The sequence below is a fragment of the Carya illinoinensis genome, chromosome 4 (assembly GCF_018687715.1).
Source record: "Carya illinoinensis cultivar Pawnee chromosome 4, C.illinoinensisPawnee_v1, whole genome shotgun sequence".
NCBI classification, from domain to species: Eukaryota; Viridiplantae; Streptophyta; class Magnoliopsida; order Fagales; family Juglandaceae; genus Carya; species Carya illinoinensis.
In genome coordinates this window covers 5,601,562-5,626,240 of record NC_056755.1, presented here as the reverse complement: position 1 = coordinate 5,626,240, position 24,679 = coordinate 5,601,562, and the positions used below count along the sequence as shown (strand labels likewise).

Below are 24,679 nucleotides of genomic sequence, written 5' to 3'. Positions count from 1 at the left end.
TAGCAGTGAGTAGGAGACAAGGCTTGAAAATATAGCTGCTGGGATGGATGTCTTTTTCTTAAGATATAAGGTCAAATAACCATCATCATCAGTAGGCTAGTACATGGAAAAAGGGACTCAAAGACCAGAACTCAACCTCCACTCTCTTTGCAATCTGTTTGTACATGTTCCAAACTCAGATTTCCTAATTTTAGCTTTCTTGTAAAGAGCATGCCGTATATGGGTTTAATGAATGAAGTTTATTAGCAATCAGTACATAGGAGGGATATTTTTGCAGCTTCATGGTGTTTCTAACTATATATTTGATCAAAGTATATATACATTGATTTGAGTAAAATATGCATGTGCTTATTGTGATCACGGTTTTCCTTAAACACTGGATCCGCCGTCTTTCTTAAAATAATAAAAGGAAAAAGATGCTTGACAAAAATATATTAGGGTAAAAAAACCATGGCTTGGATGAACCCTGCATCCTATTGATTGAGCAACTTTCTCATTATGAAAAAACTTATGAAAAAACTAAGGTTATGTTTGGATCTTGAGGTGATCATAAATAATTTGTAAATAATAGTGAATAGTTTATAAATGATAATAAACTATATTTATAAATAGTAGTGAATAATAATAAAGTAGTCCGAAATTATTTACTTATCAAATACAGCCTAAAACTATAATTAGAATTAATTTTTTGTTTGGGAGAACACAACTTTTTCCTTTCACTTCAACACAAACCATGATTACCAAAAAATAAAAAGACTAGGAACCTTGCAAAACTAACATGTTTTGTCATCTAAAAAAGTTTCTTGGCATGATCCTCTTAAAGATGCATGTGAGGCTTGTGTAGAAAGCCAAATACCTGGTCTGCCCGAATGATTTGACCCCATCCACCAGATAGAAAACGGTTTAGACGGGCTTTCAGTTTGAACCCGATAAATGTTGGTTTCAACCCGACTAGCGCTTAATAGAAAAATGGATTGTCCGATTTGAACAGTAAGTTGAGTTGAAATAAAAATTTAAAATATTATTTTTTAATATTATTATTATTTTAAAATTTAAAAAAATTAAATTGAAATTATTTATTATATTTTATATTAAAAATTAAAAAAATTAAAATAATTAAAAAAAGATGAATTGAGTTAAGTTCGCTAACCAAATGAACCAATCTTTTTCATATCAAGCCTATCCACTACTAGCCTGCCCCATTCCCATCGTCACCCCATCGCCTCCGTTTCCTGTAGCCTTTGTTCCTCTCTATTTGTCACCAGTTGATTCCTTCCCCTCAGTTTGTTGCCAGCTTATTTCGTCTCAGATTGTCGTTCGATTTCCAGGGGAGTTTGCACATCCTGATGTTCTTAAAATGACTCTAGTAGAAGCAGATGGAGCCAGTGGAGGCAGCCCTAGCTCACGGGTTCTGGCTTTTCGTGGAGGGCAATATGAAAGTGTCTCTGAGAAAGGGTTTTGAGATCAAGAAATTACACACCCAAGTGATGGGTGGACGGTGGTGACAGATGGGTATATCTTTCTTTCATTCTTTTTTGGCAATTTTAGGTTTTGTTCTGGTTTGTGGCCTTCAAAATCTGTTATGGACTTAAAGGTAGAGCAGCTAATTTGAAGAAGAGCGAAAAAAATTACTTTGTTGTCATCCTCTGAATCAAAGGAACTAGACGGAGAGGGTTTGCACTGCGTGCGTTCCAGTAAGGCGGTGGAGGCGTTGCCTCAGGAGCTCTTCAAGAATAGCAACTCCACGGGGTTCTCCAAGCTGCGAAGGGTGGCGCAATGGCATCATCGGCACACGAGAAACATTACATGAGGAATAGAGCGAGAAGAGAGGGAGATAAGCAGAAATCGTATTTGCCATGCAGGCAGGATCTGGTCAGCTTTTTCACTAATGTGAACGATGCAGGCTTGTTAAAGGGCTAGATAGAAATGAAGGAAACAAGTGGGGGATGTAAACTGGATAAAGTCTCTTTGCAGGCCAATTTGAATTTTGAGTTTAATTAAGTTTTAAATAATTTAATTTTTTGTTTGTGAGATAATGGGTGAAAGAGTTGGTAATGATGTAATAACTAATAATTAGTAATAAATAGTTAATATGTTTGTAAATTAATTGTTTCTTTTCATTAATATTCATTGTCGTTTTCAGTATTTAATTTTCTTTTAAAAAAAAAATGAAATAGGTTTTACCTGACCCGAATTGGTCGGTCGGGTCCCCTTAGGCTAGATGTCTGGGTCGGATTAGATCGGGTCAAAAATCCGATTGAGTTGATCGGGTGGCAGGGCCTATGTGAGTGTAAAGACATTGGTTTTTTGCTTCTTTTATATTTGTGTCTGAATCTTAAAAACTACACTTTTGTTGTTAGGAAAATATTAGAAACTATATTATTACAGCATCATCTTACTCTGTTAAGAACTTGTTGAATTTGATCCGATTTTCTTAATAAAAAATATAAATTCAAAATTCCTAATTTCTAATTGTGAAAGATAAGGCCATATATGGTTATTAAATATTATATTATCTTATTTTATTTTATTTTATTTTATTATTATAATTTTTTAAAATTTTTATATAAAATGTAATAAATAATTTATTTATTTTAATTTTAAAATAAAATTTATATTATAATAATATTTAATTTAACTTTTAAATAGGGGTGCTACCCGCACCATACGGTGCGGGGTAGCCCCCCCCGCACCCCGCCCCGCACCATGCGGGGGTGGGATTTTCCTCCCCGCCACCCACCCCCGCATCCCCGGGGCGGAGTACGCGGGGTGCAGGGCGGATACCTAATCCACCCTGCCTTATTTTCACTTAAAATATTAACTATATTTTATTATTTTAAAAAATTATTTCTAGATCTAAAAGTGATAAAAAATATATTTTTAGATCTAAATTGTAAATTTAAATTTTGTAAATATGACTATAATTTAAAAATGATGTAATTTTTAAATTTACTAATGCATATTTTGTGTAAGTTGTAGTGTAGTAGTTTTTAAACTATATAGTTTTTAAATTTGCTAATGCATAATTTGTGAACAAGTCTAACAAATTATAATATATATATTTATATATACACAATTTATAAAATATAAATATATATTTATATATATAAACATATATTTATGTTTTTGTATATATAAATATTTATGTTTATATATATATATATATAATATATATATAGGTGAAGGCAGGGCGGGGAAAATGCGGGGCGGGGTTGGGCCCTCTCTGCCACCCGCCCTCGCTAGGGGGACTAGATGCGGGGCGGGGGCCCTCGCCTCAGCCCATGCGGGGCCCGCTGCCCACCCCTACTTTTAAATGAAAGTTTCTCGTTTCATCTCGTGTAAAGGGTATATTGGAGATCTAAATCGATCATACGAATGAACAAAAATCAGTTGTCGAATCGCCGAAAATTAAAGCGATCAAACGGCCATTATTTGCCATTTCTTGTTTCCCATCCGTACAAACGAGCCTCACGTTGCTTATGGTCCGCAACGGCTCTCTCTCTCTCTCTCGTCCCTTAATGAACGAACTTTCATGCACTTGTTACTCTGGATTTCTTCTTCTCTGCTGCAAGACCTCCTTAACAGAGGTAAACTTGGACACCCAAAATTTGTTTGTTTCTACTACATTTGTCAGCAACAAAAAGAACAAAATAGAAAGAGAAAATGAAAAGTTATGATCTTTGGAGTAAACAATTTTGTCAATATTTTCGCAATAAACATAGATCGATAATACTCGTGGAATTATAACCAAAAGTTTCGGATATGGAAATTATCAGCCAAACAAACAAAAACCATAGAGAAATAGAGACCCACTTCTTAATCAGGTCAGCGACTGTTTCTAACTCCACTAATCGTTGCTTGGGATTATGACCTACTGGGAATGCTTCCACAGCGTAAGAACCTTTTTTTTCCCATTTCAGTTTATTGTTTTCATTTGAATTGGAGGTTCTGATTTTAGTGTTTCAGGAATTGTTTCTTTCCATATAACCATCATTGTTGGATAATCCTGTTTAAGGTTCTTCATCGCGTGCTCTTCAAATGTGGTCTCTCTCTCTCTCTCTCTCTCTCTCTCTCTCTCTCGGCAGACACATGCTTTTTCCGTTTTGTGGATTATTCAGTTTAAAGAATGCAATGCCGGTTAGAAAACCATTTCGATAGGCACTCTAAGAAATTTCATAGATTGGGGATGAGCGTACGGAAGAAGCCGTTCTGCGTGGGAGAATTTGTGTTTTGCGGGGGAGAGTTGTAGGGGGAGAGCTGCTGTGTTTTGTGGTGTGTGTGTGTCTTTTTTTAAATTTGTTATATTTAAAAAAAAAAAAAAAAGAACATAACCACGCTGGCACCACAGTGACCACACTTAAGTGGTTTGTGGGGTAAGGGCCTTGGAGTAGCAGGACTCATTTCAGTCTATTAGATTTGAAGTGTACAATGTTATTTAATCTGCAACAGGATTAACAAAATAGGATGGAGGAAGGGATTTCTAGTGAAGATGAGGAACGGGTGGACTCTTATGTGGCTTTAGAAGAAGGCGGGGATGAACACTGTGTTGTTGAGGATGTTGAAACTCCCATGGTATTGGATGATGCAAAGGAGGATAATGTGAATTTTCAATATTGTCGGAGACGGAGTTTAGCAGGTGGAGTTGTAGAGCCCATGTTAGGGATGGAGTTTACTACAATAGATGATGCAAGGAACTTTTACAATGTGTATGCTAAGCAAACAGGTTTTAGTATTCATGTGAATTCATATTATCGTTCGAAGAAAGATAATTCTATTATATCTCGAGAGTTTTGTTGCTCTTAAGAAGGGTTTCATTGAGAGAGAAGTGCAAAAAAGGTTGTTTTGGGTGATGACACAAAAAGGAGGCGTGCTAGACCGATCACAAGGGAAGGTTGCGAAGCATTGATGACGGTGAGAAAACAAGATAATGGGAAATGGTATGTGGCAAAACTAGAGAAGAACCACAATCATAAGCTCGTGAGTCCAGCAATGTGGCAGTTTCTTAGGTCCCATAAGCAGGAGTATGATCCCTGAAAAAGTTTGAGCAACTTTTTTGGTTCCCCCGAAATGGGTTTAAACAGTCCTACAAATGTCTTGACTGAAGATTCCAACAGTTGTAGAAAAATGGTATTTACCGCACAGAAGAGTGTCGAGTACGTGGGAAAGGGAAGGTTGGGCACATTTGGAATAGATGCCCAAAGTCTGCTGGGGTTTTTTAGTGTTATGCAAGCTAGTGATCCTGCATTTTATTATGCGATACAGGTTGATGAAGAAGATCGGCTAAGTAGCATATTCTGGGTTGACACAAGATCAAGAATTTCTTACAATTGTTTCTCTGATGTCGTAGCCTTTGATACCACTTATCAAGTGAACCATTATAAAATGCCATTTGCGCCTTTTACTGGAGTAAATCATCTTAATCAGTCAATGCTGTTTGGCTGTGTATTGCTTGCAGATGAGACAGAATCCACATTCATTTGGCTTTTCACAACTTTGCTTGAGGCAATGTCTGGCAAGCAACCTGGCTTAATTATAACTGACTATGAGTCAGCCATCAGTAGAGCAGTAGAACAGGTTTTTCTCATGCTCAAGGCATTGATATTGCAAGTGGCATATCATGAGCAAAATGCCCAGGGAAATGGGAGATACATACAACTCACTGCCTAGAACATTTCAAGTTGAATTTGATAAGTGTCTTAAGAGCAAGACACCTGATGAATTTGAATCTGCTTGGCCAATGATTCTTGAAAAATACAATCTTAGAGGAAATGAATGGCTTCAATCTCTCTATATCGATCACAAATTGTGGGTTCCCACATATGTAAGAGACATTCTTTGCAGGGCTGTATGCTACCCACCGAAGTACAAGCGTGAATACACTTTTCGATGGCTATGTCAATGCAAGGACTACCTTACAGGCTTTTGCAGAGCAATATGAGAAGGCATTAAAGGATCGATATGAGAAAGAAGCAAGGCCAGAGTTTGAGACCTTTTATACCAAACCAATTTTAAAGACACCACTTCCTATGGAAAAGCAAGCAGCAGACATTTATATGAGAAAAACGTTTACAGTATTTCAGGATGAAGTATTTGAATCTCTTGCACTTGCTGTGAAATTCAGTGGAGAGAATGGAGGATCTAGCACATACAAGGTAGCGAGGTTTGATGAAAAACATAAGGTTCACTTTGTTTGTATTAATATAGCAGAACAAGTAGCTAGTTGTACTTTCAAGATGTTTGAATTTAAAGGGGTCCTTTGTTGTCACGTGCTTGGGGTTTTTAGAGCAAAAAACATATTTTTGCTTCCACAACATTATATTTTAAAGAGACGGAATAGAGATGCCAAGGATGAAGCCATTTTGGATCTTCAGGCCAGTGGCAAAACACAAGGCTAATCTCATAAAGGCAAGAACTTGCAATACAATATTTTGTATCAGGAAGCTATTAAATGTGCAGAGGAAGGGATGATATCTGACCACAGTTTTAAAGTGGCATTAAATGCCCTAAGAGAGGCCAGGATAAAAAATGTTGATACGAAGAAAAATGCCATCAATGCAAAGAAACTGGAAACCATGGCCAGCACAAGTTATCAATATGAGATCACCACAATTTCCAGTCAGGTGGACAGTTCATCAGCACTAGTAACTCCCCTTGAACACCTGAAAGATAAAACACGAGAATCTTTAAAAGAAAGTAATGCTTTAGAATCAGAGAAATCATCAAACAGAGATGGACTATGCACTAATTGTAAGTGCCCTGGCCATGATAGTATTACTTGTTTGCGGTTGAAAGATTCGGGCCAAAACACTTTCATGGTAAGATTATTTTATTCAATGGCTTTTGCTTCACCTTATCATATGTAGATTTGCTTCTCTTTTGAAGGACAGTCAAAATCAGAAAATTGCCTCTAGGACTGGCTCTGCTGGATAGGAGACTGGCATTCCTTTGCAGATGTTTATTTATTTTCCAGTTTTCTGAGTTGTCAATCGCTTTTCAGTCACGTTACTGATGAAGTTAAAGAGACAAATATGAATTATATAGCCTATCAGTTTCGGTTGTATTCTTTCAAGGAATTTGAAACATTTAATTTTTATGACTTCTTTCCCGGCAATATGCGTTTCATTGCATTGAAAAAATAACTAGAAGGTTAATAATGTTATTCATTTGCCACACTGATACTTGAGGGCTATGGAAATATTTCTCGCTCGAGCTTTAAAAAGAAAATCCATGTGCATCTTCTGAGGTGCAGAGTCCTGCAATCTTGGTCACCTTCTGATTATTTTTTGTTCTTGCATCTGGGCAATTACCCTTTTGTCCGTCTTTGTATTTTTGCCAGGCTCTTTGTTTCTTTAAGTTCATCCTTTAGAGACCCACCCTTTTTCTTCTTTTTTCCATTTTTCCTTGGCATAATGCAGATCTTCATGTTGGTTTCATACTTTCATACGGATTGCTGCGGACTGGTGAAAATTATGATGGTTTTTCATAGTTCCTTTTAAGGAGGTCATGTTTTTAGTTTCGTTTCTTTGAGCTACCAATTAATTGTAGAATGAGCTATCTTGACTTTGCTCTTGTTATCTGATGAATCATGCATATTGCTACTGCTGCTATATTATGATAGTCCTTTTTGTTGCTTAAGGAAGAATTTCTGATTTCACTTGCGTTATTTGGATTTTCTACTTCTTGAGTAATTTTTAAATGCAGCATGAAGTCAATTATTCTGTAATACACAAGTTGATGCACCCCTACCGCGGATGCATTTGCTTGGCTGAAGTAGTAAAGGTGGACCAAGGCCATGCTTGACCTGAGGTTCATACCTGAGAAGCACAGCCGAGGGCGGGTTGTAGGACTGAATACTCCATTGTAGCAGCCGTGTGGGCTCTGCATAGGACATGATGTGACTTCAGCTTATATCTCACCCCGGCAGATCGATGATTCTCCAAGTGGCCGATTATTCTCTACGAGAACCCCAACCAGTCATACGCACATAATTGATGATAGCCACCCATTAGCTGCCCTTGGCACTATGAAGGGTTTGTTTGCGGGATGGAATGTGAATGCCATATAAAGGACATGCACAAAAAACGTCTTCTGAAAAAGGAAAAGCACCCGGGAAACTTGCCAGTTTCTGAGCTTGTTTTCTCGTTCTTTGTGCACCCTTTATACGAAAGTTGAGGTAATAATGTCTTCAAGCTGCTCGGGGCATGTCTTAGACCATGCATCTGAAGTTTCTAGTATTATATGAAAGTTCTATGAGATTAGTTTACATGTCCTAAAACGTTTTTCCCCCAGTTTATTTATTTATTTTTTTTGGGTTCCTTGAGAAGAATGTAAAACATGTAATCATCAGTTATTGAAATAGCTGTAACCTGTAGGATAACCTTCTTAAGTTTATTCTAGGCTACTAATCCTTAACGATGCTAATGCCGAGAAGCAAATTACCAAGCACTACAAAGAGGTTCTAAATGGAATAGTTTATTTTGTTCTGGGATGACAGGTTCATGACGACTACGACATACACAATTAAGAGGCGTTTTATTTCGAGTTAAACCTTTGCATTGCATGTCTATTCATGGAGCGATTTCAAGATCCCAAAACTAAACGGTTAGCTTGGGCACTTGTCCACGCAAACTTAGCCCCAAAAGCCTACTTCCACCAGCACCAGATATTTCAAGCTGCGGTGGAGGCCACTGCCAGGAATATCCTCAGATCCCTAGATTTTCCATATCTCTACAAGTTTTCAAAGATCTATCCACGTAGTTTTTGACCCAAAAATAGTTGGTGTTGAATATTGACTTGAGATAAAGGACATGAAGTGGGGCTGTTGTATGCTTCAGTGTCGTCGGCTATCTTCACGTGGAAATGTGGGAGTGGGCAGGCTCTCCCTCATGTTGTAAATAAGGGGGCAGGCCGAAAACGAGTATAAAACCGTAGTCCCATTCGTGCTGGACAAGCTGTAGCAAAACCAAGGAGAGAACATAAAATCACTCCAAATAATGACGCAGTGAATGTAATGAATCAGACAATCATTGAACATGTTATAAGTTAGACTGAACAACATCAAAACCCAAATTTCGTAGTGGTGAACACAGACAAAGAGACTAAAAAATCACAAGTAGCAAAACCCCAATATATGTCTGTTGTACATCCCTTTCACGGTGGAATTTCTATCACCCCAAACTAACAATTAGAATGACAAACCGAATCTCTTGGCCACAAAAATTTGTAGGATCACTCCAAACACCTTTTATTAGGTCACGATCACAGCCTCTTTCATTTTCATCGAGTCCCAGCTTTAGACTCCATCTTCAAAGGCAAAGGAGCAGAGAATGCATAATTCCCATTTTGAATCCGAATATGCTCTCCAATTTCATGACTTCCTTCCCTTCTCGAAATCCTTCTAGGACTTATTTCCCCATCACTGGACTGGGGTGATTCTCCATTTTCCGAGTGTGCCTTCTCATCATCCTCAGTCCCTTGAGGAAAACCCTTGCACACGGTCTTTGTGACGTCTTCCTCTCCGTGATGACCACTGGAAATACTGTCATCCAAGCAAGTACCATCCTCACTTGAAATTGGCTCGTGGATGTCACTATAAACCCTATACACGTTCCCATTATCTGCAAAGCTCACACTTTTCTTAACCTTAGATTGAACCCCCTTCCTTTTCAACAAAACCCCATTACTAATCCGCCCATTATTTCCTCTGATGGCAAATCTCGTTGGGTTTTCCTCGTCATCATAACTGACTTGCTGGAACCACTCGAGGTCGGTGTTTTCTTCGTTTTGATAAATCTTAGAAAGCTCACTAATCTTTTCGACTCTGGCCCTCAATTTCTTTATCATATCCCTCTGCCCATCCATACTTTTTATCTTGGTGCTCAAAACCCTAGATTTATCACCATTTGGATGACCAAAACTCACATTCTTAATCGTTTTGAAGGAAAGCCTATGCCTTTTTACTGAAACCTCATCCATGAACTCCAAGAAGTGCACCAAATCTCTGCTAATCGACCTCTTCCCTTCCCTAATCATTGGGTCTCCACCCTGCATACAAAACCCAAATATTTAAAAATCAGGTTTTGAGGGGGGGCTTTGTCTAATTATCCCTTAAATAAAGACGAACATGATGAAATTTTGAACAAAATAAAATGTACCCAAGTATGATTTACCTGAATAGTGTCAAGCTTGAGAAGCAAATCCATTGCTTTGTGAGAAAGAGCGTCGCAATCGAAGTGGGTCTCAGTGGAAAGCGAGGATTTGAGCGAGTTGAAAGTGGACTTGATGACAGCGAGGTCTTTGAGATGTCTTAAAGTTCTTGATCTGCGAACGAGGAACGCACGGAAATGGATTTGTATAACACGAGCGGATAAGTCTCTGAGAGAGTACGGGGAACAAGAATATGGATATGGGGAAGAAGTAGAAACTTGGAGGAGAGAGGACTCCAGGGACTCGATGCGACGAAGCAAAGAGGAAAGCATTGAGCCGGTCCCATGGGTTTCTTGGAAGGGTTGGTTTTGGGATCGTCGTTGATGATTTTGGTAGGGGTTTTGAGGATGGAGATTGTGGGTGTTAAGTTTCGTGGATTGAGAATAGGGATCATGATGATGGTGTTGCTCGTGGTTGAGAGGGTCAGAGTGAAGAATGTGAGCAGCAAGGGCATGGAGAAGTGGCTCTTGTAATGGATGGGAAACTTGCGGTGGGCTGCAGCTGTGGCAGCTGCAACAGCAGCAGAAGTTGTGGAAACAGGTGGTGGTGTTGGTGGGGGTAGGGTGGCTTTGGCGGTGATGGCAGGCCATCTGGTGGTAAGCTAGATACAGAGTTTTGGTGTGTTATCCTTGAACCTTTGTGCCTTTTTTTGGAGTCGATTCCTATGCGTCTGTTTATCACGGAGTTCTCTCTTTTAGGGAAGTAATGCTCCTGGACCGAAGAGTAGACGAATAGAAGTGTAAATCTAATTTCTTTTTTTAATCATTTTATTTTGTATTTAAGAACTGCTATCGGTCCAATGAATAAAGTGGAGGGTGCCTATCTATCAAGCATTTTCCTACCTATCAAGCATTTTCCTTTTTAGGGTAGGAGGGTGCCTATCAATGAATAAAGTGGATAAATAAGGCTGTTTTTGGTTAAGTATTTTAGATATTGTCGTCATATTTCATAATTATTTATTATTTTATTATTATTATTTATTATTATTCATTACTTCTTATTATTATTCAATATTTTATTATTACTTTTTATTTATTTTTTTACTATTATTTACAACACTACTCAATATTTCTCACTATTCAAACCTAACCTAAATCAACTTAAAAATGAGAAATACTATTCCCATATTTCTATCGAAAATTTCTACCGAATTGTGATTTTTTATTTACTTATTCATTAAGAAAATATTTTATAATAGTTTTATAAATTTTATTATTATTTTTTTAAAATAGTTAAATTTTATTATTTTTTAAAACTGTGTCAATAAAAAAGAGGAAAAAATGAAAAGATGATTTACACTATTCGGTACCCATTTGGTACCGAATTTTCTATGAGCGTAACAACGCTCCGTAAAAATTATATCTTTTCCAAAAAAGAAACTAAAAAATTGTGTATTTTTTAAACTTTCTTGGAGACAAATTTTTGAAAAAATACATTTTGAATTTTGTTTTGTAAAAATAGAAAATTAAGGCAGTTTCCTTTTTTTTTTTTTTTTTTTAAAGGAAGTCTTGTATGGTTGACTAGATGAAGTTTGAGCACAAACATATAATCATACTAGTTTATAGAAAAACTTGTACAAGTTGTATATAAATATTACTTTTTATAACAACTGATTTGATAAATAAATAGAATCAGGTTCGAGTTTGCCCGGGTGAATTGTCGTATAAGAGGTGGCTGCCGATTCTGAATCTGCCACTGACATTTCAAATGCTTTGGATAGTCAATTAAGATCTCTTCTCAAGGAAATTTAAGAATCAGTTATCCCAATAAATTTTGACCGACTCACCTCAGAAAAGTATGGGCTGGTCATCAAATCCCAGAAAGGAAGATCAAGTATACGGCAAGGAAAACTAATATACCAAAAAGAATCCCAAATTTTTACTTTCAACTGGCAGTAGCCATTCCTGTTCCATCTGCCTGTTTCTTCACCATAGCAGCATGCTTTTGTCCCGCAAGATGATAATTGAAAACTGTCTCACTATTACATACCACATTACATATTGCACATGTCCTTACTGCCTCAGCTGCCGCCCCACCTTCAAGGACCTTCCGTCTCTTCGACTCCAGATCCTCTTCATGTGCAGCAGCCTTCTTCCGACTCTTTCTCCCACCAACAGCTTTGTCCATATTGGGCTTCTCTTGCGGCCCAATTACAAGATTTTTTGATCCTTCCGCACTTTGAGCTGGGGCAGTTACTTCATTTAGTTTCTCCAGGTTCTTCTTATGCTTCTTTCCCAATTTATGCTTGTCGAGTACATCCTTGGTGTCACAATCGATTTTGCAAAGTTCACAATACACAGATTGTACAGTCTTCGTCTTTGTTTTCATTTTCTTTCGGTACATCTTCCCAGCGCTATTTCCCTGACGAGGAGTACTGTTAGCCCTGAAAGTGAAGTTTGAATTTGCAATGGCCAATTGTTCTGTCCCACTTGATGGTATGGGCACACCCTGTACAGAATCCAGATACCAGGAGATTAATTGCAGACAATAATATATATACCACAACAGTGTAGGAAAGATGCCAATATATAATATCTAGGTACATTATGCATTCTTATTGGGTTTTTAAATACTCATTTTCATCAATGCGTATGGAAACCACATAACGAATCCATGATAGAGTTGAAAACTTGCAGAACTGCCTGACCAACCTTTAGACTTCCCAACAGGAAGCCAGCTCAATCACAACTTCCGTTCTCAATTAACATGAGCACCCAAGAAACATGCAAATGGAGACGTCTTGAACAGTTGACAACTTCAGCAATATGGTCTTTGCCCTGCAACTCCTGGATCAACGCCTAACCTATCTACCCTGCGTATCCTTCAACAGATCCCTAGTTACTCAGTTGGATATATAGTTTGAACGTCCAGTTGGTCTGATCTATGGCTAGAGGGCTACAGATACCAAGAGATTCGGAGAACATAAGAGAACAAAACCACCCTATGGAGCTTGTTAAGCCACGTAGGAAACGTACAAATAAAAGTTAAACGCCTTTTGTGTGCCACTAGTACATTTTTCATGTCTGGTTAGACAGTTTTTATGACAACTAACCAAATTTGGCAAGTGGGTTGAAGAATGACACCAAGCTGAATTCATAAATAAATTTTATTAGAGTACAATCGTAGCACAAAGATGCAGGAAAACATTTAAATCTGTTAATGAACAAGTTCACTCTTGACCATAAAAGAATTATGAAAATAGACACAAGGATAGAATGATGTCAATGAAATTGGCAGTCATTACAGTTTATAGTAGTATAAATCATATTTGAGTTGTTTGTACAAGGGTAGTATATTCATACTCCAAAAACAAGGGAGGGGAGGAAGGATAAATTTACAGGAAACCAAAGCATGATCTGAAAGTATTGGGAACCTCAAAAAGTTGCAGATTCTGTCTGCATTTTGATTTTAGCTCATATAGGTTTCTCGTATTAACAGAAAACTTTGGTTTAGGAAAGGTTATTGATGAAAATTACCCTGGAAATATGACACGGGCCCCAATCAATTATTGAAACTATGTCTGGAATCATGCTTCTCATAGCTGTATTGTCTCAGGATTATTTCTTGTTTAATTGGAAAGGACAATGATGGCTTCCAAAGCTGATCGCATTTATTAAAGCTATTTCAGCTTTTATCTAGCCCATATGGATTTAAATTTATGAGTGAAGTGTGTAGTGCATCATGCTAGAGAGTTTATCCATGGGAATGTTACATGACACTGCTCTCAAGAATAAGGTTTGTCAACTGGTTTCTTGTGGAGGTTTGGGGGTGCAAAATTTAGGACGGGGGAACCACCCCATAGCAGAGCCCTTAGGACTCACCCATGGAACCTAAACTCCCGGAGAAACTAGCACAGTAACCCACCGCCATGGCCTCCAAGGAAATAGCAGTTTGATCCCAGGAGGAATTGAACATATGGCATGGAGCTCATGCACACAAGTCTGCCCTTACCACTAGGGCTACCCACGGGTGGGTAAAATTTGAGGCTTTTTAACATAGCTCTTCTTAGGAAATGGCTTTGGAGATATCGTATTGAGAGGGATGCATTATGGGAAAATGTTGTTGACATTAAATATGGGAGGATGTGGGGAAGTTGGCGTTCCAATGAAGTAAGAGGAGTGTACGGGGTGGGTTTGTGGAAGTCCATTTGGATGGGTTGGGGGGAGTTCATCAATCATTTTAAATTCAAGGTGGGGGGATGGAACAAGGATTCATTTTTGGCATGATATTTGGTGTGGGGATTCAGCTCTCAAGAATGTTTACCCTTCCCTTTTCAGGATTGCTAGGGATCAAGATAATTCAGGTTGTGCCTTTCTTTGATCAATAAAATTTGTTTATTTATATAAAAAAAAAAAGGATTGCTAGGGATCAAGATGCTGCAGTGGCTGATTTCTTTTCTTTTTTGAATAATAATCTTCAACGGAATGTTGGTTTTGTCAGAAATGTGTGTGACTGGGAAGGGAATGTGGTCTCTGATTTTTTTGGTAGATTATATGATTTGAAGATTGTTCAGGGAAGGGAGGATAGTTTGCCGTGGGTTCATGCAGGAAATTCCAGACTTTCAGTTAGTTCCTTTTATAAGGTGCCATGATTACCCCTGGAAATGCATTTGGAGAGTTTAGGTGCCTAGTAAGGTGGCATTTTTCTGTTGGTTGGTGTCTCTTGGAAAAATTCTAGCCACGGATAACTTAAGAAAGCGTGGACTTTGTGTAGTAGATTGGTGCTTCAAGTGTAAGAAAGATGGTGAATCTGTAAACCATCTTTTTCTTCATTGTGAGGCAGCTAAGAAGTTGTGGAATGAGATTTTTGGTAGGACAGGTATTGCTTGGGTGATGCCTTAGCATGTGGTGAATTTTCTTGCATGTTGGAAAGGTTTTGTGGGGAGTCAACGTATTGTTGCCATTTGGAAAATAATTCCTTCATGCTTGATGCAGTGCTTATGGCTAGAGAGGAATGGGAGGTGCCTTAAAGATAGAGAACGCTCGATGAGAGAACTTAGGGAGTTTTTCTTTAATACCTTTAGTTTTTGGCCTAAGGCTCTTGTATTGAATGGAGATAAATCTTCTTGATTTGCTTAACTCATTTTCAGTTTCTAGAGTGTATGTAGGTTTTTCCTCTTGTATACTTCTGTGTACTTGGAGTATGCCTACTCTTGGTAATAAAATCTCTTATTAATTATTAAAAAAAATATTATATGACACTGATATTTCGCTCCAAATTATGAAGAGGCTTAAAGACAGTTTCTAAAAGTTAGGAAGGCAATGCCCAATTACCCCTACCACACAGAAAAATATTTAATTTATTAATAAATCTATAAGCAGTGTTTTAATGATCTTATCAGCATCTAGTGGAGGATTAAAAAACTTGGTGCATCCAACCCAGACAATCCTTAAGGACTCAATTGAACGGGAGAATTGTTAAGATTCAAATTTTACTAACTCATTGTTTTTTAATTTCGACCCTTTCCATTCATTTTCCAAAATTTCTACAGCAATCAGAACAAAGCCAAAATTCCGCATTCAAAACTTCAACGATTCCTTTCAAACTTTCTTAGCAACCAACTCAACACCAAAACCACAATGCAATTGAAATATGAATCGGCATATTAAAAAGACACGAAAATAAAACAAGAAAAAACACAATCATATTAACATGCGCGATTCGATTAGCATATTCCCGAAATTAAGAAAAGAAAAAACTTGTATATTAAAGGGGAAAAAAAAAAATTCACTTACAGCTCCATAGCCAACCCGGTACGCCCCGTATATCCGGACGGCCTCCTTGGCGGCCCAGTTCTGCGAATTCGGGTCCGAATAGTAAACGGACGACCCCGTACCCAGAGTCAGATGGCGGTGACCGTACGACCCAGCACCGGCATGGCCTTGGATGCGCAAATGGGTATGCTGGTAGGAGCTCAGGGAGGCATAGGCGTCGACCCCAATTGGGATGATCCTACCGGGATCGGCGCCAAGGCCGGCGTACAAGTCATGGGGTCCAAGAGAGGAATGCGTAACGGCAGTGAGGGAAACTGGGATATGGTCTGGAGGGTAGTATGGGTAATGGGAAGAAGAGTAGGGGTCTGGAGGTGGTGGGTTAGTATTTGGAGGTCGTGGTTGTGGTGTGATTCGGTGCGTCTCAGGCCACCCGGCATAGTCCATGGCGTTCTTTCAGACAGAGAGAGAGAAAGAGAGAGAGAGAGAGAGAGAGGGTTTTTAGAGTAGATGAGTGAGAGTGGGGAAATTAGGACAATTGGATATGGGCTTGAGTTGGGCTTTCAGCGTCCACTGCTACCTCCTCCTCCTCCTTTTTATTTTTTTGGTTTTTTTCATGTCTTTGTTATGGGCTTAAATGGGTTATGATCTTTTCGGTTCGTGGCTTTCCTATTATTGGGGTAATAAGTACAAGTTCATACGTGTACAAATTCTTAAAAAAGATTAAAAAAAAAGAAAGAAAGTAAGACTCACTATAAAAATAGTGAATTTTTTGAATAAGTTAAATATTTTTTCGAAAAGTTTGCACAAAATTAATACATTATTTTTAGATATCATTTTTCTTATTATCAATCTCTTAAAAACAAAGTTAATGTTTAATAGAAAAATACTTTAGTTATAAAAGGATTACACAAAAATAAACACATAAATTGATATCGTTTGATATGATATGTCAGATCGTAAAATTATTTTTATCATAAAGTATATCTAATAGATTTCATGAAAGTACATCAATTTATAAGTTTATTTTGTGTAATTTCTTTATATTTGTAGCAATTCTCATTTAATAATAAGATGTAATAAACATGATTTATTTTTTCTTCTTCTTCTTTTAAATCTTTTGTGTATGGAAGAGAGATCAAAACCAGAAAGTCTCTTTTAATAGATTCCACTAAAAGCTTGGAATCAGTTCAATTCTTACGCTAAAAGGGAATTCTAAGTTCTAATACATTTTTCGGGTCATTTTGAGATAATTGTTAGGAAGGGGGGCCAAAAGTCTGAAGTCGTGAGAAACCTCAATATAGTTTTCAAACCATTTGACAAAGCACCACTTGTTTTTCCTCGCTCGTTAAAACATTAATCAGCTAGCTACAAAGTACTGCAAAACCACACATGCTGAGAGTCTCTCTACCCTAATCTGTCCTCCCCCCCCCCCCCCCCCCCCCCCAAACTCTTCCATCTCCGATGAAAGCAATTTGATGTTTACCATTCAGGCTACAAACAAGAACTTGGGACGTGCTTTAGATTGCGTTTGAATGTTGACCTAAACTGAATTTTTTATAAATAATAATAAGTTAAGATGATTTAGTGAGTTTTGTGGAACTCACTTAAGATAAGTTTAAAATGTGTTTAAATGTTATGATGATTTTAAATATATTTATGAGAAATTGTAAAATTATTGGGACCCACCATAAATATATACTATTTATTGACATTATTGTCTCCCCTGCCGAACTTGTAAAAAAAAAAAAGAAAAAGTTTTCTACACTTCATTCTGGTGCTGCCACATAAGGATTAAAGAACAAATGTCATATTGTGGGTTTGAGTTGTGGAGCCCAACAACACATGTATGAGCAATGCATTTGAAATGCACTATCCAGTGGATGTCAATTATCAGCTCATGTTTGGGGAACCATAAAGTCTCTTTCGGTAGTTGCCGGCACCATTTACATGGACCCAATCAATGAGTTCAAGTTAAACTGCACTCATTTATGTGTTTAGATGTTCAAAGTAGCTTAAAAATGAAGTGTGTTGAACTGAGTTTGACATCCAAACGAGCCCTAAGCTCGAAATGTACATTGGGCAATCTATAGTGCAACTTGACATTTACCAGAGGCTGAAGACATCCAAACTCAAGATTTCCACCGAGTAGAGCCTACCATTTATGTACATAGATAGTCTGTTTTTTTAACTTGTAGAACCAAAAACAGGTAGGTAATTCACCAAAAGATCAACCAAAACTATTCCTGTTCATATGTTATCATGATTAATTTGGAAACGAGCTACACTGCAACTATCTAAACTGACAAGACCTTAGGGGCAAACAAAAAAGATAGATCAACACATGAAATCAGTTGAGGAGCCCACCATGAGCTTTCCAACATCAAAGGGAAGCTTCACCTCAAATCAGGAAATTTGATCTTTTTTTATCAGTTTGGGATCTGACCCCCCAACAATTCATGCTTGTGATCATTTCCTACTCGCCCTGACTTGATTCCAACATCATATCTGGTCTCTTTTTTGAAAATAACTAGGAGATTGAGTAGAAATTTGATGCTTTATTGCCACAGTTTCTTTAGCCATCATGATGTGAGAGTTCTTTAACTAATGAGCCCTTAGCCTCCGAGAACTCATAGCTTGTCATGAGGCTCCACTCATCTTCTGCTCCACTGAATTCTCCCTACATTCAGTATTTACAAGATTTGCAATCAGCCTCATCTTCAGTATAAATTATGTCACGAGGGTTGCTTTTCTCACAGTTCTGAGTTCTCAATTCGGAGCAGTTTTTAGTTGTGTGTATTATTGACTGATGGCCTCCAAGTGCTCGATGAGAGTGGAAATTCCTGTTGCAGGTCTTGCTTATGTATTCGGTTTTCTTCCAAGAATTATTTAGGATTCCAGGAGCAGAACTAGTCTCATACTCTAAACGTTAAGCATCATAAGCTCCTACATTCCAAAAACAAGAGGCCAAATTAAAATACAGACAACCCTCAGCTAAAGGCGCTGGAGTTACCTGAAATTTTACTGGGAACAAAAAAAAAAAAAAAAAAAACAGACGAGTGGCTAAAAAGAGGGCAATAAGCCTAACTAATAGAACTCCCAAATCTTCAAAACACAGTGTTATGTACAAAATAGACTAGAAAATAATCAAAATAGGTGAAAGCAAGGAAAGTAATGTGACATGAAAATGGAAAATGTAAAACTGACATCTCATCGACCAATTCTAGGAGGGCTGATAAAAAGGGATTTTCTTACAAGACACCATCTTTTTCCTCGATGCAAAGGGATCTTCAACCTCTATTGTACTTAGAAATACGTAAAGTTACGAGGGATTGTTTAATTCATCAAGTATAGTGGATTTGCTCTTAAACATAAAATGGAGGTAAGTTTTGTCTAGAATCATATAAATCTATATATCTCTCATTTATATTTCATTTATTATTTATTTTCATATATGTATGCAAGGACACTGTATGAGCTTAAGCCAATATCATGGATCAATCAATCGCAAGGATGACTTTCTTCCTTTGCAGCCTGTACCAAAATTGACATCAAACATACAGGAATATTGCTTGTAAATCAATGTTTCATGATATCTTTGGAAGCTTGGAACTAAGATCACGAAAAATTTCGCATAATAATTCAAAAACTCTAACCCTAGAATCGAGACTAGGACATGATGAGGCGTAAAATGGAGATGTGTCCGTAGAGGAAAGAACGAGTCGACACTGGAAAAGAGAATGAAATAACAAAAAGGGGAGAGAATCTTGTGAAAATCACAAAAGTCGACACTTGTATTGCCTGTTGTGTTCGTAGAAGTTGGCTTGCAACATCTATATTTTCACCACGTGGAACGAAGGCAGCACTTGCAGTTGACGTGAACGGTGTGTTCAGGGTTAATCAGGAGACGAACCAAATTTTAGTTCAATCACACGTATTTTTTAAAATATTTATTTCTATATAAAATTTTAATCCTAACATATACCAGTAGACATATAATGTTGTACAGTTTTTAAAGTGGCATTTAATCCTGAATGATAAAATCAAAGTCTAATTATATAATTGCTTTTTTTAAAATTTGTACACAATTTTGTTTCCCATTTCTCTTGACTTTTAAGCAATGCTTAGATGTTGAGATAAATTAAATTAAATTGTGAATAATAACATTTTGTAGTTTTCATTTGGATGAGTTAACTTTTTTAAATTGAGATAAATTTAATTTTTTAGATTGAAATATATGAAATAGGTTGAAATAAGTTTAATTTTTTTTATAAAAAATTGAAAAAGCAATAAGTTTTCTTAATGATTGGTTTGAAATGAGTTGAGTTTGATTTAATAATCAAACACAACCTTAAAAATGAATAAAAGAAATGTTATTCATCATTCTTTTAGATTATGAAAATTTTCTCTCGAATATAAGCCAAATACAAAAGATCAAAGTTTGCTAGCAAACAAATAACAGACGGACATTAATGACTTTGAACACAAATGTAGGGCAAAACATAGAGCCTCTTACTTTCACAAGAATATAAAAAAGATATATAAAAGAATAAGACTGATTGCCTCCAACTAAGATTCATTGACCCACAAGCCTCGATCGTGCATCCATTATCTTCTTCTATGCCACAGCTGGCATGTCCTTGAGCCATGGATCCAGGGGCTTACCAATTGAGTACACAATGAAACCAATCTCGCGCAGCTTATCTGCATCAACCACGTTCCTGCCATCAAATACAAAAGCCGGTTTCTGCATGTTATCATAAACTCTCTTGTAATCAAGTGTCTTAAACTCATCCCACTCGGTCAGAATGCAAACACCATGGGCATCCTTTGTTGCTTCATAGGCATCCCAAACCACGCTGACTTGCTTCACAGTGGTGGGGCTCATTGGCTGGAGGTGAATGGGATGGTCCCAAGTAAATTTGTCCATCGTGAGGTCCCTCTGGATCTGGTCTTCCGCGACCTGTGGGTCGTAAATGCTCAACCGGGCCTTGTCACCCAATAGCCCCTTGCACACGTCAATGGCGGGGGTCTCCCTCGTGTCTCCAGTATCTTTCTTGAATGCAAACCCCAAAACTGCAATCTTCTTGTTTGAAACCGTGTTAAACATGGAGGCAACTACACGGTTCACAAAACGGTTCTTCTGGTAATCGTTGATCTTGATGACCTGTTTCCAGTACTCTGCAACCTCAGGAAGACCATTGCACTCGCATATGTAAACCAGGTTTAAAATATCCTTCTGGAAGCAGGACCCCCCAAAGCCAACACTAGAATTCAGGAACTTGGGTCCAATCCTCGAGTCCTTACCCACAGCATATGATACCTGCATTACATTTGCCCCAGTAGCCTCACAAAGAGCTGACATGGCATTAACTGAGGATATTCTCTGGGCCAAAAAGGCATTCGCAGCAAGCTTTGAGAGCTCTGCAGACCAGAGATTGGCAGTTAGTATGCGTTCCTCAGGGACCCACTGAGCATAGACATCCTTCAATGCTTGGATGGCCTTCTGGCCTTCTGGGGTCTCCCGGCCTCCAATGAGGACTCTGTCAGGGTTGAGAAGATCTTGAATTGCAGTCCCCTCAGCAAGGAATTCTGGGTTTGACAGAATTTGGAATTGGATTCCCTTGCTGTTGTGGGTGAGAATTTTTTCAATTGCCTCAGCAGTTTTGACTGGAACCGTCGATTTCTCAACTACAATTTTGTTAGATTTTGACACATCAGCAATCATACGAGCTGCACTCTCCCAATAAGTCAGATCTGCAGCCTTCCCCGCCCCAAGACCCCGAGTTTTGGTTGGGGTGTTGACAGAGACAAACACTATGTCGGCCTCTGAGACATGTTTTTCCACATCAGTACTGAAGAAGAGGTTCTTGCCTCTGCATTGCTTCACAACGTCATCAAGACCAGGCTCATAGATGGGGAGCTGGTCGCTGTTCCAGGCTGTGATCCTAGACACAGAGATGTCCACAACAGCCACCTCAATAGAAGGACACTTCAGTGCAATGATGGCCATTGTTGGGCCCCCAACATATCCAGCACCAATGCAACAGATCTTCACCATTTTGCTTTTCTACCTTGAAACCTGAAGAAAAATGATGTTCATACATATGCCAAAAACATAAAGAAGAAGAAAAACGTCCTTGACTGAACAACTGAACAAAATGTCCACAATCACATGTTCCGAGAGAGAGAGAGAGAGAGAGAGAGAGAGAGAGAGAGAGAGAGAGTCCAAATCCGGATCTCCCAATTGCAATCAAGTGATCAACCCGCTTTCACAGAAAACAGTACAACTGTTAAAATGATTTTAGAATTCAACTGCAAAAGGAGAAATAGAAGCTAAACACGTAGTGGGGGGAAAAGAAGAAAAAATTCATTGAACGAACGGCTGAACAAAATGTTTACAATCACTTGTTCGTTAAAAGATGGTAAAAAAAAAACCGAGAGAAGGCGAGAGAGAAAATAACGGAGGGAAATGCCTTCCCTTTCACCTTCATGTATAACTTTCTGGAGCGAAAGTTGGTTTTCCAGATATTTGCTAACTGAAAGCTCCTTAAGATCTCATATCAAGCACTTTTGCATTATAATTGAAACAGAAACAAATTCTTTTTCAAACCTCATTCCCGATCTACACATTTCGGCTCCTTATGGATCTCGAGAAGGATAAGTGTAAGGTAAGGAGGGTATAAATGGGATTCATTTCCTAGTAACACGAGTCTTAAAAGGAGGGAAACTTTGCAATGATGAATTTGCTAAACTTTCAAGAATATCAAAGCTGGTTTTTCAGGTTGAATGAAGCAAAGACTATATAGGGAGCACATGCATGTAACGGTAAAATAGCACTATTGTTGTAACTTTAGCAATTATGGAAGAACACGATTATGAGAGCTAAGACAAAATAAGATCTGACCCGAATTCAGGATCACCCACGATCCGCTTAGAAAAGAAATGCAAGGGACATATTAAAGAACAATATAACCAAAGAAAAGTATTGAATTGCTAACAATTCAATATTGCAAATCATAGATTCCACCAGATCCACGGCCAATTGGCTCTATTTATATGCTCAATGCACGTATAAAAAACAGAAGTAAACCCGATCGCGCATAAAATTAAACACAGGCAAACGGATTATGGATCAAAGAATAGAAATGTGAAAACCCGCAACAGATCTGGGGATTAGGAACAGAAAAGTCGAAACTAAGACAAATTGGGGGTTCATTCGTTCAGAGTTACCTGGTGAACCTTGGTTGGACCCTCCGGTTTTCTCAGAGTGGGTGAGTTTTGTTTGTGAAGGAGGAAGAGAGCGTGGGTGGGGCTCTTATATACGCAACGCATGCCCAAGACTGCCCCTGGCTTCTGCAAACTGGGGCACTCTCTTCTTCAAACACGTTTTACCGTTTGGCAGTTGCAGTGGCCGGTGGGAGGGGAGGGAGGGATAGAAATGTAAACTCGCTAGTCGCTGCTCGACGAATACCGGTATCCCAGCAAGAGCACAGAAGTTACGAAAGTACCCATAATTCTCAAAGCATCAAAAAGTCAACTGAACTAATGTGTTAAAAAGATTTGACCGCAAAAGCACGTAGGGATCTATCATCTATTAGAGTATAATAAATTTATTCGACATATCTTTTTTTCTTATTAACGTCGCAATAGATTAGACGATAGATTTATAAATAAAATATAATAAATAATATATAATTATTTAATATCATATCATGATATGATAAAATGGTTATAAGAATTAAAATAATACTTTTAATTTTATGAAATAAATGGAGTATAAAATCAAAATAAGTAATGTTATATGCAGTCTGGAGTATGTAAGTACCATATAGTCATTTAAAAAAAATGATCCAATATTAAAAAATATATTTTTTTCATGTGAGTTCCTTATTTATTTACTTTTTTTTTTAAATAATTGCATAATACTTACACACTCAAGACTGTAACTATTATTTCTTAATTAAAATATACTTATTTTTGAATTTTTTTTTATATATTAAGAGGTGGGGGGTTACAAATTCCAGACTTTCATGTAGGAGGTTGTGGGTTATACCAATTAGCCATATACTTTTGATTTATATATAGGTCAGCGTGTAAAGTACACTCTCGAGACAGATCAAAATTGTTTCCATTCACTTCAGTGTATTTATCATTTATGTATAAAATTAGCATTGATTTCATGTGCATTAAGGTCGTGATATTGACAACACTCTATTAAATAACGATTGACTTAAACCCTATTTTGGTAAAGTAGGGATTAGGGCAAAACTTCAAAACCAAGATTCAAGAATAACCCATTGCTTCAGGAGCAGGAAAATGGCAAGGAGTGTTTTCGACGCCAACATTAAGAATAGGAAGCACTTTTAAAGACGTGGAAAAAGGGGAAGAATGAAGTCGATGATCTGGATCATGGTCCTGCTGTCCATGAATGACCCCCATCAACAACTTTAGCATTAAAATATGTAACAAGGTCAGCCAGGAATTATGACAAAACCACGGCTTTCATTGAAGAAATTAAGGTTCTGTGGTTTTTTTAAGTAGTTTTCTTATTCTTTTTCGAATGTTGGATTTGACATTCTTGTTAGTATTATATATTCTTCATATAGATATATAATTTTTATTTTTAAGAGAATAGTGCAGACAATGGGAGGGGGGGTGCAACGAGTAATTTTCTTTGGAGCAACAATACCAAAGATGTTTATGAATTTATGAGAGACACGTTTTGAATGATGTTTGTTAATGGTGTCGGTGTGTATTTC

At 37.7% G+C, this 24,679-nt stretch overlaps 3 protein-coding genes and 1 long non-coding RNA gene across 4 annotated transcripts; 1 reads left to right on the top strand and 3 right to left on the bottom strand.

The window, feature by feature from the left end:
• The first annotated feature begins 3,459 nt into the window (after positions 1–3,459).
• LOC122307572 lies at positions 3,460–8,421 on the top strand. Its single transcript, XR_006241779.1, has 2 exons — positions 3,460–3,893; positions 7,702–8,421. It is a non-coding gene; the product is annotated as an uncharacterized LOC122307572 (long non-coding RNA).
• Positions 8,422–9,006: 585 nt separating this feature from the next.
• LOC122307571 (BAG family molecular chaperone regulator 8, chloroplastic-like) lies at positions 9,007–11,008 on the bottom strand. Its single transcript, XM_043120507.1, has 2 exons — positions 10,170–11,008; positions 9,007–10,044 (listed from the first exon to the last, which is right to left on the bottom strand). The coding sequence occupies exons 1-2, from the start codon at positions 10,794–10,796 to the stop codon at positions 9,277–9,279; spliced, it is 1,395 nt and encodes a 464-aa protein (XP_042976441.1). The 5' UTR covers positions 10,797–11,008; the 3' UTR covers positions 9,007–9,276.
• A 935-nt stretch (positions 11,009–11,943) lies between these two features.
• On the bottom strand, positions 11,944–16,422 carry LOC122308140. Its single transcript, XM_043121324.1, has 2 exons — positions 15,942–16,422; positions 11,944–12,654 (listed from the first exon to the last, which is right to left on the bottom strand). The coding sequence occupies exons 1-2, from the start codon at positions 16,362–16,364 to the stop codon at positions 12,091–12,093; spliced, it is 987 nt and encodes a 328-aa protein (XP_042977258.1). The 5' UTR covers positions 16,365–16,422; the 3' UTR covers positions 11,944–12,090.
• A 3,881-nt stretch (positions 16,423–20,303) lies between these two features.
• LOC122307542 (UDP-glucose 6-dehydrogenase 1) lies at positions 20,304–23,347 on the bottom strand. The gene is made up of 2 exons (XM_043120468.1): positions 23,151–23,347; positions 20,304–21,999 (listed from the first exon to the last, which is right to left on the bottom strand). The coding sequence occupies exon 2, from the start codon at positions 21,976–21,978 to the stop codon at positions 20,536–20,538; it is 1,443 nt and encodes a 480-aa protein (XP_042976402.1). The 5' UTR covers positions 21,979–21,999; positions 23,151–23,347; the 3' UTR covers positions 20,304–20,535.
• Between the last annotated feature and the right edge of the window lie 1,332 nt (positions 23,348–24,679).